A 15733-nucleotide genomic window follows, 5' to 3' on the forward strand; every position below is an offset into this window, starting at 1 on the left:
CAGACAACATTCTGAGTATCACCTCCCCAGAGATTTTCTGTTCACCAACTCCAAAGACAGGCTTTCCTCCTGTGATCGTAAGACCGTAGTACTTAGTCATGTCGTCACTGTAGACCTGATGCGTGCTGAGGAAAGGCTCTTATCTGTCACAATCTGGTTAGTAAAATGATTCACACATTAAGATGTAGCTCTTGTTTTAGCAGATGTAATTGCACCATTATCAGCCTTCTATTGGAGAACCAGTTCCTGTGTTGAGATGAGGTCACTGGTTTGCAGGACCTGATTCTGTCTCACAGAACTCTGTCCACAGTATGCCAGCTCTGAAGCCAGTTGGGGGATTTTTAAGTAGATGCTCTTGATACGTTCTAAATTTAGAATCTTTACAGATCTTTGCTACAGGATTTTTTCAGTTCACTGAACTATTTTCATTGAGTATTCCAAACCATTCACCTTAGGCCTTCAGCCCTCCCGCATTCCATTATGGTAGTCAGCGTTAATCACATGCTATGATTTAGTCTAAGTGGCATGAGCAGTTTTGGAACCATCATAACTAACTCAGTGTAGCTCAGCTATGGCTCCAGTTTTTTGAGTGCGCATACAGTCCATTTATTGATAGATTGTGTGCATTGCAGTGGTGTGACTCGGGGTGGAATCATATGATCATTTAAGCTTTTAGAGCATTGTTGATCTGTTACGTGGATTTCAGCTAGTGTTAGACTGCAGTGTCAGCAGTAAGCAGCCATCGAATTAGATAACACAGACCAAATCACCTCATAGTATTGCGATAATGAGAAATAAATGTTTTGTTCTCAAAACTTCTTCTAAAGTGTTTATAAATACGGCAGGTCATACATCCCTAGAACTGGGGGTCATCTTTCATGGCAGTATTAATACTGTCTTATTTCCAAATGCTAAAGTGCCTAAAGAACAGCAGGTAAGATTCCCATCTACTCTGAGGTAGAAGAAACACTCATCACTAATCGGGTCCTAACTGCTCTACTGAACTGAGTCTGGCTGCTCTGAGCAGTGGAGAGAGATTTAAATTGGGCCATAGTTTTTCTATTCACTGTGACGTACAATGTTTTAAAACACGCTGAATCTATTTTTCATAGAACCTGGGATAGTCCCATTGCAATGAACTCCTGGAAATGATTCCATTTTTTTATTGAAAATGTGTAATAGGTACTACTTGATGTAAAAAGAGTCTTTTTATTATTTAGGTTTTTTTAATGTAAATTTTTCTAGTACTGGAATTTGACTGGACTTTACTTAAATCTGATTTATTGCTTATTCTATTAAATAAAAGTTTTAAATAAATGATGTTCAACTTCTAAAGACATTATAAAACCAATTTTAAATTCTAAGTCCTTGAAGAAAGTAGTAACTACTCAGGAGGCCTTTCAGATAGAGCTGAGCGCGTGGACGCGTGGACGCGTGAGACTGTCTAACAGAACTACACTTTGATTATAGGTGTTGATACACTTGACACTTAATACTCTCTTTTAGTCCTTTGTAACTTTCTATAAAACCACGAAGTAAAAGTTGTAATGTAGATCCAAAACGTTTCTGCTCTAAACTAAGTACATCTCCAAAAATTTAGCGGCAGAGACTCAACTGTGACACTAAGATATTTGGAACACAGTTTTTATTTTTGTCTCAACTATTAATCACTGTCGGCATTTTCAAGTTTTCCACTGTTATGGCTCTGCCCCAGCAGCAGATCCCACTGTCTTCCCCAAAGACAGTCTGTAAGAAGAAGAACGTTGTTTGTCAGGGTGCCTCTGGGGAGCCTCTGCCCTGCCCTGACTTGCGTGTTCCGTCTGTATGGAACCAGTCCAGGGGCTCCAAGACAGATAAAGTTCCACTTGGCAGGAAGCTCCCTCACCAGGGAAGTAGACAACTTGAATGAGCTGGAAGTCCCCGAAACTGACCATATTCACTAGGTCCATCCCAGCCATAGTTAGCAATTAAACAACAAAAGTTGAGCCCCCTCAAGTGAGGGGAGTCAGGCTGCAAAGACTGAAAGCCAAGTGGCTTCCTAGAGCCAGAAGCCAGCTGAGCTGCCCTGGAGGAGGTTTAGGACCACAGAGGCGTCTGGAAGGACCTGCTCCAGCTTTGTGAGCTGTCACCCATGCTGGGGGCGGGCTGTGGTGACGCAGGTCTTTACTCATCTCTGCCTGTGAGGAACTCCTCACTTAGAGGCCCGACGTCCAATTATTGCCTGGAAAAAGAAAAGCGGAGTTTGAGATGGCTTATTTCCTTTCGATGCAGAGTTCTCTGAAAGGAAACGGGAGGCTCGAGTGGTGGTAAGTGTGCCCACTGCTTTACGTGTGGCCCGTGTAAGGCCAGTTCTCCACCGAGTAGTGTCTGTCCCAGTGGGGAGGGAAACACAACGGCATTTTCCAGCTGCACGGGCCTCTCCGATTAACTCATTTTTCCCCCGTTTTTTCTTTAGCTCTTCTAATCAATGGATAAAGTGGGGAAAATGTGGAACAACTTTAAATACAGGTGCCAGAATCTCTTCAGCCATGAAGGAGGAAGCCGTAGTGAGATTGTGGACATGAACTCCAACAGATGTCTGTCTGTCAAAGAGAAAAGCGTCAGTCTGGGAGAGGCAGCTCCTCAGCAGCAGAGTAGTCCCTTGAGAGAAAACGTTGCCTTACCGCTGGGTCTAAGCCCTTCAAAGACCTTTTCCAGACGGACCCACAACTGTGCCGCAGAGATCCCTCAGGTTGTAGAAATAAGCATCGAGAAGGACAGCGACTCGAGCGCCACCCCAGGAACGAGGCTTGCGCGAAGAGACTCCTACTCTAGACACGCCCCGTGGGGAGGAAAGAAGAAACATTCCTGTTCCACGAAGACCCAGAGTTCTCTGGATACTGAGAAAAAGTTTGGTAGAACTCGAAGCGGCCTTCAGAGGCGGGAGCGGCGCTATGGAGTCAGCTCCATGCACGACATGGACGGAGTGTCCGGCCGCGCGGTGGGGAGCCGCTCTCTGCGGCAGAGGCTCCAGGACACTGTCGGCTTGTGCTTCCCCATGAGAACTTACAGCAAGCAGTCAAAGCCTCTCTTTTCCAATAAAAGAAAAATACATCTTTCTGAATTAATGCTGGAGAAATGCCCTTTTCCTGCTGGCTCGGATTTAGCACAAAAGTGGCATTTGATTAAACAGCATACCGCTCCTGTGAGTCCACATTCAACATTTTTTGATACATTTGATCCATCACTGGTGTCTACGGAAGATGAAGAAGATCGACTTCGTGAGAGAAGACGGCTTAGTATCGAAGAAGGGGTGGATCCCCCTCCCAATGCACAAATACACACCTTTGAAGCCACCGCCCAGGTCAATCCGCTGTATAAACTGGGACCAAAGCTAGCGCCTGGCATGACGGAGATAAGTGGTGATGGTTCTGCAGTTCCACAGACGAATTGTGACTCAGAAGAGGATTCAACCACCCTGTGTCTGCAGTCGCGGAGGCAGAAGCAGCGCCAGGTGTCCGGGGACAGCCACTCGCACATTAGCAGACAGGGAGCTTGGAAAGTCCATACGCAGATCGATTACATACACTGCCTTGTGCCAGATTTGCTTCAGATCACAGGGAATCCCTGTTACTGGGGTGTGATGGACCGGTACGAAGCAGAAGCCCTTCTCGAAGGGAAGCCGGAAGGCACGTTCTTGCTCAGGGACTCTGCGCAGGAGGACTACCTCTTCTCTGTGAGCTTCCGCCGCTACAACAGGTCCCTGCACGCCCGCATCGAGCAGTGGAACCACAACTTCAGCTTCGATGCCCACGACCCTTGCGTGTTTCACTCCTCCACTGTCACGGGCCTTCTCGAACATTATAAAGACCCTAGCTCTTGCATGTTTTTTGAACCGTTGCTCACGATATCACTGAATAGGACTTTTCCTTTCAGCCTGCAGTACATCTGCCGCGCAGTGATCTGCAGGTGCACCACGTACGATGGGATTGATGGGCTCCCCCTACCGTCAATGTTACAGGATTTTTTAAAAGAGTATCATTATAAACAGAAAGTTAGGGTTCGCTGGTTAGAACGAGAGCCAGTCAAGGCAAAGTAACTCCTGTTTCCAAAGGGCACTGACTAGGTCTGTTCTCACGGGCATCAGACAGCACCCGTAGGAGGCAGAGTCGGCTGCTAGGATGCCCCACGCAGAATGGGAGCTTAGTCGTTAGTCTCTGTCCGATGGGATCAGCTGTCGCTCAGACAAAGGTGCCTAGGGACAGCGGGACGTTTTGCAGGTGTTCGGTGGGCTGTAACAACTGAAGGAGGCAACTCTGGGTCATTTGCTACGAAGAATTCTATTTCTTACTGAAGAACAAATTATTAATATTGGATGGGTATTTCAACAGTGTGGCTAATGTTCGAAATTATTTTTTCTAAGAATTTTTCTATAACCTTCCAAAAAGTAGTGATGTTTGTAGTGACTATAAACCAAGCTTTGAAAGTCCAAAACAAGTAAATAAAGGACTGCCTTCCTTTTAGAGAAAAACATGCAATTTTTCTGGCCACAGGGCATCGCGCAGTGTCAGTGTGGTTTGTAGTCGGTCTCCTTTTCTCCTCAAATGGAGGCTCTAAAACCAGGTTTTTCTAAGTTAGTTCTTAAAACTTGAGAGTCACAGGTTAGTGTGCAGTTCTGTGTAAAAGCCCCAGTGTTCACTGGGGTGAGCACAGTGACCTCAGAGAGGCACACAGTGGGGTGTTTTCTCTAAGTTGACATGTACAGTCCACACACTGTGTCATCAAAGTTGGGATCTTTTCCTGTGCCCTTGACTTTGTGAACCCGGAGGGGAACGAGACTGGGAGAAGCCCGGACACATCAGATAGTAACTCCACTGGTTGGTGATACTGAGTTGTGTTAAACTGCAGTTAATCATTTGGATGGCAGTTATTTATCTTTGTTGTAAGCTCATAGCTGAATTACTTAAGTACAGTTTATATTATACAGTTTTAGTGCAGTTAATTCTTACCAGAAAACCTGACGTCTAAATTGCTGATTTAGAAGGTACTGTACACCCATGATGCCTGTAAATAACTTTACCTGGCACCTTTGTCACTTAGAATAGTACGTAATACAACCTGAGTGAACGCTTCGGGACGTATTGTCGAGTTGTAGTGTTGCTTCTTAGTGTTGGAGTGTGTTCCCAGTTCTGTCCTAGACATTTGCACTACAGTAGCCAACTCCATTCTGTGTCTGTTCCCTGCTCTGTAACTGCTGCCGAGGGCTCCTCGGGCTCCTCGGTCCTCACGCCAGCTGCTGAGGAGGTTGCTTTATATCCCTATGGCTACTGCCAGGGCTTCCGGAAAGAAACGCTACATTTGTACGCAACACTAACCCTTTGACTGCTAACGTATGCTTCTGCTTGCCGTGCCTTGTTCTGGCTGCTTTTTCGTGCTAATAAAGGATGTTTGGTGTTCTCCTTGTATATCTGCTGTTTTATACATTTGCCACAGTTTCTCCTGTAGGTGGAAGGTTTGGGGTTTTTTAATAAGCATTAACCTGACAACTTTAGTTAATGCAGATTCACCTACAACCTAATACCGACCTGTTAGAAGAAGCCAAATCTAAGTTGAATGCTCTCTAGCTTTCTAACCGTAATCACGTTCTGTGAATCAGTGTCTGTAGCCACTGCAAATTAGTGTGTAGTTTACAGCAGGGCTCGGAGAAGTGAGAACCTGGTTATTTCTCTGCTCCCTAGTGAGAGGCTGAGCCGTTAGAGCATCCAGCCGCACCAGAATCGGGATAGGGAGTCTGCACCAGGAAACGCCAGCTCCACTTAGTGGTTTGGGGACCATTTTAATTGAAGATAAATGCCTGAAATGTGGACCTTTAACCAAAGACTTACTCATTTCAATGCACAGTGGGGATGGAAGGAACTTAGATCTTTCTGTTACTTGTAGTAGACGTCTCCGAGGAACATATACCAAAGTGTTTGAGAACTTCATCCAAACCTACTTTCAAAGCATAACGTGCAATTAAGTTGTTATGAGAAATTATATTGCATAATTGTTGGGTCTGTTTTCTTGAGCTTACAGTGTACCTGGAAAAAGAACCTCTTGAGGAAAGATAAGTCCATGCTGAGGACCGGAGGAGGACTGAGCAGGCGATGCTTCGAAGAGAGCTTGGAACGTTGAGAGAGCATTGATGGTTTATATACTTGTAGCAAACTGGCGTTCTCTAGTTTTATAGACAACATTAATGCTTTTATGTATTTCAGAACTTCTCCTGTGTCATATGCAAATTGTTTTACGTGTAACTATTGAGTTTCTGTAAGCAGGTGTCCACTGTGCTAAAAAGCACTTGTGTTTCGGTTTGTGTACAATATAAATATGCAACTTTGGGGTTAATTTTTTTTGTTAAAATATTAGCAGCTTACATTTTAAAAAGAAAAAAGAAAAATCACCAGCATGGACGTGCACTGAAGTCTTTTTTTTTCACTGTGTATTTTTCTGGATCCCATTGTAGTCTTTTGACTAAACTGGTGTTTTGTGTTGGGGGGGAGGTGGCACATCTTATTCCAAACCAAGGAGTGCTTCAGCAGCTGCTGCGCTTGCTCACACCGAGCAGGTGACTGCAGTGCCGTAAATACACAAAGAGCGGAGCCGAGCTTTCTGTCTGTCCTTCACGCCTCCCTCCTCACCTATTCTCACTTCATCCACATGTGCAGCACACATACTTATAGTCACTGTATTGTGCACTTATGTGCACTTATATGCATGTTTATACACTTATGGTGGTAGTAATATACTAGGTATTGGGTTCATTTCTTCTTTCCTTTAAACCCACATACCTTCAATAGAAGCTTTGCTTTACAGAAAAGGGAAAAAATAGGATATTGCAGTCAAACTTTGCACTGAATCTTAATGTGTCAGGTTTGTTTATGCATCTATTTTAGCACAATTATTTACAGTCTAAATACTGGCTTATTCTAGACCAGCCAGGCATGGCTCACACCACTTGGGAGGCATAGGCAGGAAATCTGTGAGTCTGAGGCCAACATGGTTTGAAAACAAAAACTAACATGAAAGGTTCTGAAGCCCTGCACCCTCCTGCCGTGCTGTGCAGGCTTGCAGAGGTAATCACAATGACCATTCCTTTCCACTGTGTCCCAGTGAATGGCTAAGACCTGATGAATAGAAGATGAAACAATTTTAAACCCCGAGCCAGTTTTAAGAGTACCTGTGTTGAGCTACACTCCAAGTCAGTCTTACCTGAGTCTGAGGATTAGGGTGTGTGGCTACTTTGGTTGTTTTTATTGTGTGTGGCTATTCTTTCTGCATGTATGTCTGTGCAGCATGTGTGTACCTGATACTTTTTAAAACCAGAGGAAAGTATGGGATTCCCCGAGCCTGGAGTTACAGTTGGTCATGAGCCGCCACGTGGGTGCTGGGAATTGAACTCGGGACCTCTGGAAGAGCAGCCACTGAGCCATCTCTCCAGCTCCAAGTCTTAGTTCTACTTATGCTATTGTTGGGTCATGGGCAAGCCATTCAGTTACTGTGGTGTCTGGCTACAGAGGGGCCTTGGAAGTAAGACGTGAGACAACGAGGGATGTTACCTCATTAAGAGTCTAATCTGGGACGTGGGGAAGCAGGTAAGTATGCAGGGAGCTGAGGGAATGGCTGAGGTACAAAGGAATTGCAAACTAATGCAGTTCAGTCCTGTTCTTCCTCCCAACCCATGGTCACAGAGATAAGACTCGGACTCAAAATTATCTACGAATCCCTTGGCATACAGCTAGGCTCTTCTCTGACTAGATCTAACTTAAACCATCCCATCCAGTCCAGCCTACATTCTGCCACATGGCTGGTTACCTGTGCTCAGGTACCATGGGTCTGTCTCCTCGAATCTTCCCAGGACCAATCTCTCACACTTGCCTCTACCCCAGAATTCTTTCTCCTCCTGGATCCCACCTTTCCTATAGGCCATGATTATTCTTAATTGACAGGTGATGCATTTAATTAAACAGCACACAGATATTCTCTCTACAACCTGAACATTTGTGACAAGGGGAAACAAAACTGCCCTGGATGGAGTCCAGAGGATGCCAATATTACCGGCTGGTCTCTTCTGGAGGCACCTGAGCTTGGCTTGTTCATTGTGGTTTTGTTTCTGTACTTGGACTTCCGAATCTAGAGTCGTTAATTGGTTGAGCTTCTCTCTTTTTGTTCAACTTACATTTCTTCTTTCAGCAGAGACATTTATAGTATTCAGGAAAAGACTACAGAGGGGGTAGACCTGTCCTTCCCCCCCCCCTGAGGCTGGTGCAGGAACTTCCCCAGGGGCATAGGCACACCAGGGTCCCCACCTGCTACAGGAGGCTGTGTAGGTTGGGCCCCTAGAATTCCTGGGGCCGTAGGCAGGCCTGGTGCAGAAAGCTGTGTGTGCCGCTGGTGTATGGTTAGTTCCAGGCAAATCTCTTTTTGTTGTATAACAGTGTGAATTTGTCATATACTAAGTGGTTTTGTGGTTTTTCATCTTCGTAAAATGGGTGCCGTTATGCACTTAAACCTAACTTTCGCCCCGAGTCTCTTTTTATACAGGATAGATTATTGGTGCTTGTCTTAAAACTAAAACTAAGTCATTTTTAAAACAGTTAAATTGTAATACATTTTAAGTTTGGACTTTAATACACCAAAAAAAAAAAAAAAAAAGTGAAACATTTGGCTTAGTAATTCCAACTTTGAGAATTCCTAAATTGTGTCACGAAAATAGTCTGTGCTTTTTATCAATTTCCTTCCTGATAAAAGAGCCAAATGTCTCAAACTGTTTTCTAGAACCCGGCTATCCTAAATCTCTCAGTCTTCTGAACAATTGGATAATACCTGAGAATAAGACCTGAGAACATCATTTATTGGCAATATGATCAAAATCCATCTGAGGGCCTGTGTTTGGTCTATGACCAACTCTGCTGGAGGCTGGGCAGTGGGCGAGGAGGAGCAGGTAGACTACCGCAGAGGTTTCCTGGCTCAGCAAACCAGACGGACCCACAGAGAGCAGACCCTTGGGCTGCAGAGGGCTCATCTGAGTGTCTGCCTGATCCTCTTCTTGCTTTCTTCCTGGTTTAAAGGGTGCAGTGCCTTGTCAAGGTCACTGAGGGAATGCTGGAGCCAGGCTCCAGGCAGGAGAACAGACCAGGCCAGCCTCTTACTTGTTATAGTTTTGGAATTTTATTTTTCTTCCAAATTCATTACTCCTTCTCCTTACTCTCTTCTGCTGTAACCTAAGATGACAGATTTTTAAGTAATGGATAAAAGTAGATTCTAAACAGTCATCAAAAGCTTCAGAAGGGCAAGCCATGACGGTCTTTACTGATAACCTCCACGTTGTGGTTTGGAGAGTTCTTGCCAACTTCTCCAACTTCACCTTGCACTATCCTCAGACTTGCCAACGGCCTGTCTGCCCAGTTGTCTTCCAAGTGGGACGGCGCTCCAGTGTCTTTCCTACCTCGAGGCTCTGCCCCTGCTGCCCACTCCCGAAACTGACTCTCACACCCTTTCTCACAGCAAGGTAGAGCCTGTGACGCTCCTCACCCTTCAGAGCCCGCTGCCCACGGAAGACACACTCCCCACTCTTCTCTGCCTCTGCCTTTGTTTTCTTTGTAATATTTACTGTAAAGCTTGCCAGTAGCTTGCTTAGTTGGGCTTTCGGAGTAGTGCTATTTCTCTCTGAGGAGCAAGACCATGACTATCTTGTTTGCTATGTTTAATCCTCAGTGCTAGGATGATATCTCTTACAGAACAGGTATTTGATATTCTAAATAAATTCATTAAAATTCACTTTGTATTGATGTTGCCATCCTAAAAAAACATTTATAAAATCTTTATTATTGCTCTTTTTAAAATCTAGATTCTCCTATATGCTTCCATAAGTCTTTCATGTATGACTTTTGTTTGTCTTTGTTTCTATCTCTGAAACAAAGTGGGGTTAACCTTGCGTAAAAGGACCCAGTGACCCCAAGCTCGCTCCTGAGGATTCTAACTTTCTAAGTCCGTGCTCTTTGCTGATCCATCCCAGGGTGTTGTTGGGAGACTTAGTTCTCTGAGCACGGTCCCTAGACACACAGTGACTTTGTCATCTCTTCACCCATTAGATCTCAAGCCCCCTTTGCCAGCACTTGCTGCTCTACCTTTCCCAGAAAAAGTTGTGAAGCCAAAGAGGAAATAGATTGCTTTCTTTTCCTGCATCCATGAACTTCGAGTGCCGTTTATTTGCTGTCTGTTCATCTCAAGCGTCACTGCACCTGTATGTCTGTTTGCTTATTATTTAGGGGCAGCATCTAACTAGACTGACTGTTTCCCGAGGCCCGCGGTCAAAGGGCTCGCCACTGTGCCCTCCTTCCTCGGGCGTACGTGGTTGGGTGACAGTGATATCTGTGTCAAAGTGTTTGGCTCGTGTGCTCTGACACGTGACAGCTGTCAGGCAAACACGGAACTCGGAAGTCAGTCCTGCAGGACAGCCTTTGCTGGAGGACGAAACGGACTGCTGTAGGCAGAAAAATTGCAAGGAGATTTTCTTTTTTAAGTCAAGAGTAAGAGTTTCCTTTGAAATCAGATGATTCTTAGTTTGTTTGTCTTTTCCTTTTTCTGTGATAACATGGCCTGACAAAAGCAACTTAGGAAGGAAGGGTTTGTTTTAGCTCCCAATTCAGTGTCCAAACTCTGCAGTGGCAGTGAGTCAAGGAAGCCGTGACGTCATCCAGATGGCCAGAGGAGCGCCACGGATGCTGACGCTCAGCTCATTGGCTCCGCCTCCTGCGGCCCGGGATTCCCAAGCAGGAAGTGTTCCTGCCCACAGTTAAGATTGGTCTCCCCATACAGTCAAGACAAGCTCCCAAATATAAACCCAGAGGCCCCCTTTCCAGATAACTCGTTCCTGTCTGACAGCTAACACCAACCACCACCGATGCTATACAGGGTGTTGGTTTCCTGTGAAGAATGCGATGTATTTTTCTGCTCAGATATCCAGAATGTGGGTTCTCATGGTCTATGCAAGAAAATGGACCAAGCTGTTGTTATCCTTCTTTGCCTGTGGCTCCTCAGCCTTGTTTGACTACATTGTATCCGAATAATACTTTTATTTTCCATAAGATCAGAGATTCTTTTTAAGCAACCATGTTACCTTCCTAAAGTTCTGTGGGTAGCCTCTTATGAATTCCAATACACACACACACACACACACACACACACACACGTCTGTGCATGTGGGCGTGTGATTTAACAAATATGAAAATGGAAACAATTTCTTCTAACTAATGACTTAAAACAACATAAGACTTCAATGGAACATGAAAGAGCAGTATTTTGGAAATGGAGAAATAACTTGAGGAGTGGTGCGGTTTAAAATGGTTTGTGGTTGAATCTCACCGTTCACTGATTTTGTCCTCTGCGGGACAGGTGTAAAATTACCCTTCCTCAAGAGTTGAAGAGACTCAGGATGGACCGTTGGCTGGTCACGTGTTCTCCTGCCACCTGGGCAAGAAGTTGTCATTTCAGGTAGCTTTGAAAGCCATGCAGGAGATAAGGACCCTCGTGACCTTGTGGAGAATGAAGAAATTCAAGGATAAGGCACACAAAGAAAGAATACCAAAGAGTGGCCTTATGTACACAGAGCAGTCTGAATGAGACCTCAGATCTGAAGTCACATGATACTGGGTGCCATTCAGTTTTTAATGACGAGTAATACCCTTGAGCTAACGACCATCTGTGTGTTGATGCTCCCCCAGAGGTGGGGTATGAGAGTGGTTAGGGAATGTGGGTGAGGCGGAGCTTGCCACACATATGGTCTCAGACATGACTTTTCTTGACCTTTGCTTCTTCCTGTCATTGATCAAAGAAGACCCCACAGACCCATATTTGAAAGTTCTGTCAGATGAGGAAGTATGGCACCATCACTGGGTTTTAGAATTCTATGGCACATGGCCATATTCAACATTAGAGCGATCTACTCTCAACAATTCGTGGTGCTGGGGGTCAAAGCCAGCCGGTGTGCGTGTGAGGCAAAGGCTCTGCTGCTGAGCTGGCCCTCACCCTTATTATTGTGGTGGGAAAGAAGAATGTCTTTCGAACGTGTCAGCGTTGTTCCGTCGCTGTGATTATTGTCAGCCTGAGTGGGTGGTGGCCCAGCTCAGCCGCTGTTCACCAGTAAGTTTTCCCGCTCCTGACAGGGCATGATTTCTTGCCTGCTTAACATCGGGGTGTGGAAATGTGAATCTAAATACTCTTGGAGATGTGCACAGCCCAGTGCCTGGCACATGTTACTGTTCCCTGTGTTCTTATGCTCATCTATACATACCTACCATCTATACATATCCATCTAGCCCTGGAAATGGACATGCAGTACTGGGATCCAGAGCTCCTAACTGCAAGGCCAGTCTTCCTTTTCCTACAGAAGGCTTCACTGGAAGGAACATTGAACCTATAGTTCTAACTGAAGGACTGCTTAATGTGGGGTTTTACAAAAGCACATAGTCAGACTATTGAAACATTACCTCCCAGCTTTGTGGGGGAGGGAGTCATAAAAGTTCTTGCTTAGAAAATTACTAGGATGCAGGTAGAATAAAGCACAGCATATTTCTATTCACCCGTTGATTTTAATGCTCATAAAATGTCTTAGTTTCTGTCAGGTAAAAGAGTTTGTCTTGGGAATCAATTGAGGCAGGGCTGTAAATTGAAGTTTTGACATCCCGGGAGAGATGTGGTGATGCCTGTGGTCTCCTAGTTAAGTCTCTGAGGCTACCAGCTATTGTGCTGAGTTCAGGCCTTCGCTAAAGAGGGTGCGAGCACATCAGTGGGGGAACACCTCTTTCAGCTCCAGTTATAGTCAACAAGAAACTACCGCACCCAGCATCCTCAGAGGCAAAACGCAATCCTACGTAAATCACCCACCCTTCCAATTCAAGACGGCTGACGCTGGATATGAGCAAATTGGTCGAGTGCTTACCCAGCATGCATTTGATTCCTGCCTTTGCATTAACTGGGCAAATGGCTCACAATTTTAATTCCAGCACCAGGGAAATGGAGGCAGGAGAACCAGAAATTCCATGTCATCTTCTGTTAAATAGTGGGTTCAAAAGTCACCCGACCTACAAGAGGCAGTGCTAGGGGAGAAGACAGAAGAAGAGAGGAGAGAGAAGGGAAATTAGCTAATGCAATGTTCATATAGGGTCTTAGTGGGGTTCCTACTGCTGTGAAGAGACACCATGACCAAGGCAACTCTTATAAAAGAAAGCATTTAATTGGGGCTGGCTCACAGTTAAAAGGTTCAGTCCATTATCATCATGGCGGGAAGTATGGCAGCAGGCAGGCAGCCATGTTTGCTAGGGAAGGAGCTGACAGGTCTGCATCTGGCTCTGCAAGCAGCAGGAAAAGAGAGACGCTGGCACTGGCTTGAACATCTGAGACCTCAAAGCCCGTCCATATAGACACACCTATTCCAACAAGGCCACACCTAATAGTGCCTCTTCCTGTGGGTCTATGGGGACATTTTCATTCAAACTATCACACACACATAAACCAGAAACCCTCGGGAAATGAGTGGGTGACAGAACCTTCCTTTCTTTAGCACCGACTTGGTCTTTGGGTGGCTTTACTTCTCGAAGGTGTAAAAACTCAGTCAGTTTTAAAATCTCATGGTGATTTTTTTTTTCTTGCTTTGGGACAATAGAATAAAACAATCTAATGGTTCCAAACATTCAGTTTGAAATTTTTGGTTAGATGTACTAAAGTCTGGGTTCTTTTCTTTTCTTTTTTTTTAGACATACCCACTTGGGACCTAACCCTACATCTCAGAAAAGTACTTCTCCATTCTCAGCAGACAGTGGCTGTGTCCAGTTGAGTGGTCCAGCCCTGGTCAGTCTTCTGCCTGGTCCCCTCCAATTGTACCAAGAGGAGTGATGGGTAACAGTCATGTGGCCTTTGCTCCTGTGACTGCGCTTCCTCTTATCTCCTCCTAAAGTTTGGCAGAATTCCTTTCCTCCTTTAGGAATGCTCATATGTCAGACCACTTCAGTCCGTTTCCCAACATTTACAGGATATATAGTGTATATATACACTATATACTCTCTATATATGTCTATACTATATATGTGTCTACTAAACTTGAAGATTTACCTACCTATATTTACTATATTGGAAAGGAAAATCTAAAACAGAAAATATATCTATTGTTTTCCGAAGAAGAAGCATAACATTGGTAACATTTGGGGGAGCGAAAGGCTCTTTAAGACAAATGCAGCAAGAAGAGCAACGCTGCTCTCCTGGCTGCCCGGCTCCCTAGCATCTGCCTTAACAGAAGACAGCTGGAAATTCATATCTGTCTCTGTGTTCAGTCTGCTCCAATATTTTCCCTTGCTTAAAAATATGAAGAAAACTTGGCTCCACATAGATATGTAGTTGGAAAAGGAGAGGCGTATTTTAATAGGCTTTTCAAATAGTTACGATATGCTCTGTTGATGCTAGAACAAAATTTGGCAAACGGTTGTTTCTTAAGGGTTGGTACAAAGAGCTGAAGCCATGTGAAGGACCAATCAGAACGCAGGACAGTAGTACAGCCAATCAGAACGCAGGATAGCCGCAGAAGCCGGTGACCGGCCTCCAGATCTGCCTTGCACTTTGAGTACCTTTTCTAGGATCATACATCTATCACTCGGAAGTTACGGGTTCACTGAGTTAGTTAGATGGTACTTCTAATTTGCGTTCATTTTCAGTAGACAATATAGAAAGGTCCCTTTGACAACACTGATAACCACACATCTTAAATATTGAGACACTCAATATTTTGGAGGAAGGATTACCAAATAAATAAATAACTATTTTCTGCATAAGAACACAGAATTTTATCATTATCAACCAGTGCTGCTTGTCTTTCTCCTTAAGTGTCATTAAGAAAAAATTCCAAGTACCCAGTAAATAGCCATAGATCTACACCCGTTCCTCCAGATGTAGCGGTGCTTCATTAGAGAGCGGTTAGTTCAGCTTGCAACTCGCACAACCCCGCACGTGTTTCTTGGAGCCACCCACTGTAGTGGAGGATCAATGGGTGTTTTATGTGAATTCCCCACGTGTTAGAATGAAGTCCAGAGCATTATCACACCAGCATCCCAGCTCTCGGAGGCAGGTGCCGCTCTGCAAGTTCGAGGCCAGCCTGTCTACTCAGAGAGTTCCAGGCTGGCTGGAACTACACAGTGAGACACCTTCTCAAATAAATAAATAAGTAAACAAATAAATAAACAAATAAATACATTCTAAAAAAAAAACACCAACTAAGAAATTTTGCTATATATGAATCTACATTGTTCTAAAGTAATAAAGTGTGTTTTCGAGTTAAATTTAATGGAATAAATGTTTATCATATTACTAAGAACATTTAAAAAAATTTGTGTGTGTTTGTGTTTGTGTGTGTGTGTGTGTGTATACACGTATTCACATGTGTGTGCAAGGACCCTCAGGGGGCAGCACATCCTGGAAACTGGAGTAACAGATGTTTGTAAACCACCTGACCTGGATGCTGGAAACCAAAGCCGTGGATTCCCTGCAGAATAACTTGCGACCTGACATGCTGAAGCATCCCTCCAGCCCTATAAGGGACACTGTTCAGAGAGCCTGGACTCCCTTCCTTCTACAGAGGTGCAGCGGGGAGAAGCAATACGTGTGCCCGCTCAGCCTGTGCGCCCTCAACGTCAGTCCCGCCAGGATAAACCATGAAACTTGAAGC

At 44.7% G+C, this 15733-nt stretch overlaps 1 protein-coding gene across 1 annotated transcript in view; it reads left to right on the forward strand.

Moving 5' to 3' along the window:
• SOCS5 (suppressor of cytokine signaling 5) overlaps window positions 1-6416 on the forward strand; it is a 28081-nt gene extending 21665 nt beyond the window's left edge. Inside the window, exon 2 of the mRNA XM_080914696.1 lies at window positions 2456-6416. Coding sequence (XP_080770822.1) covers window positions 2468-4078 — 1611 coding nt within the window. The 5' untranslated portion in view covers window positions 2456-2467 and the 3' untranslated portion in view covers window positions 4079-6416. The remainder of the gene's footprint in view (window positions 1-2455) is intronic.
• Window positions 6417-15733: the final 9317 nt, after the last annotated feature.

This window comes from Micromys minutus (assembly GCF_963924665.1).
Source record: "Micromys minutus genome assembly, chromosome: 3".
NCBI classification, from domain to species: domain Eukaryota; kingdom Metazoa; phylum Chordata; class Mammalia; order Rodentia; family Muridae; genus Micromys; species Micromys minutus.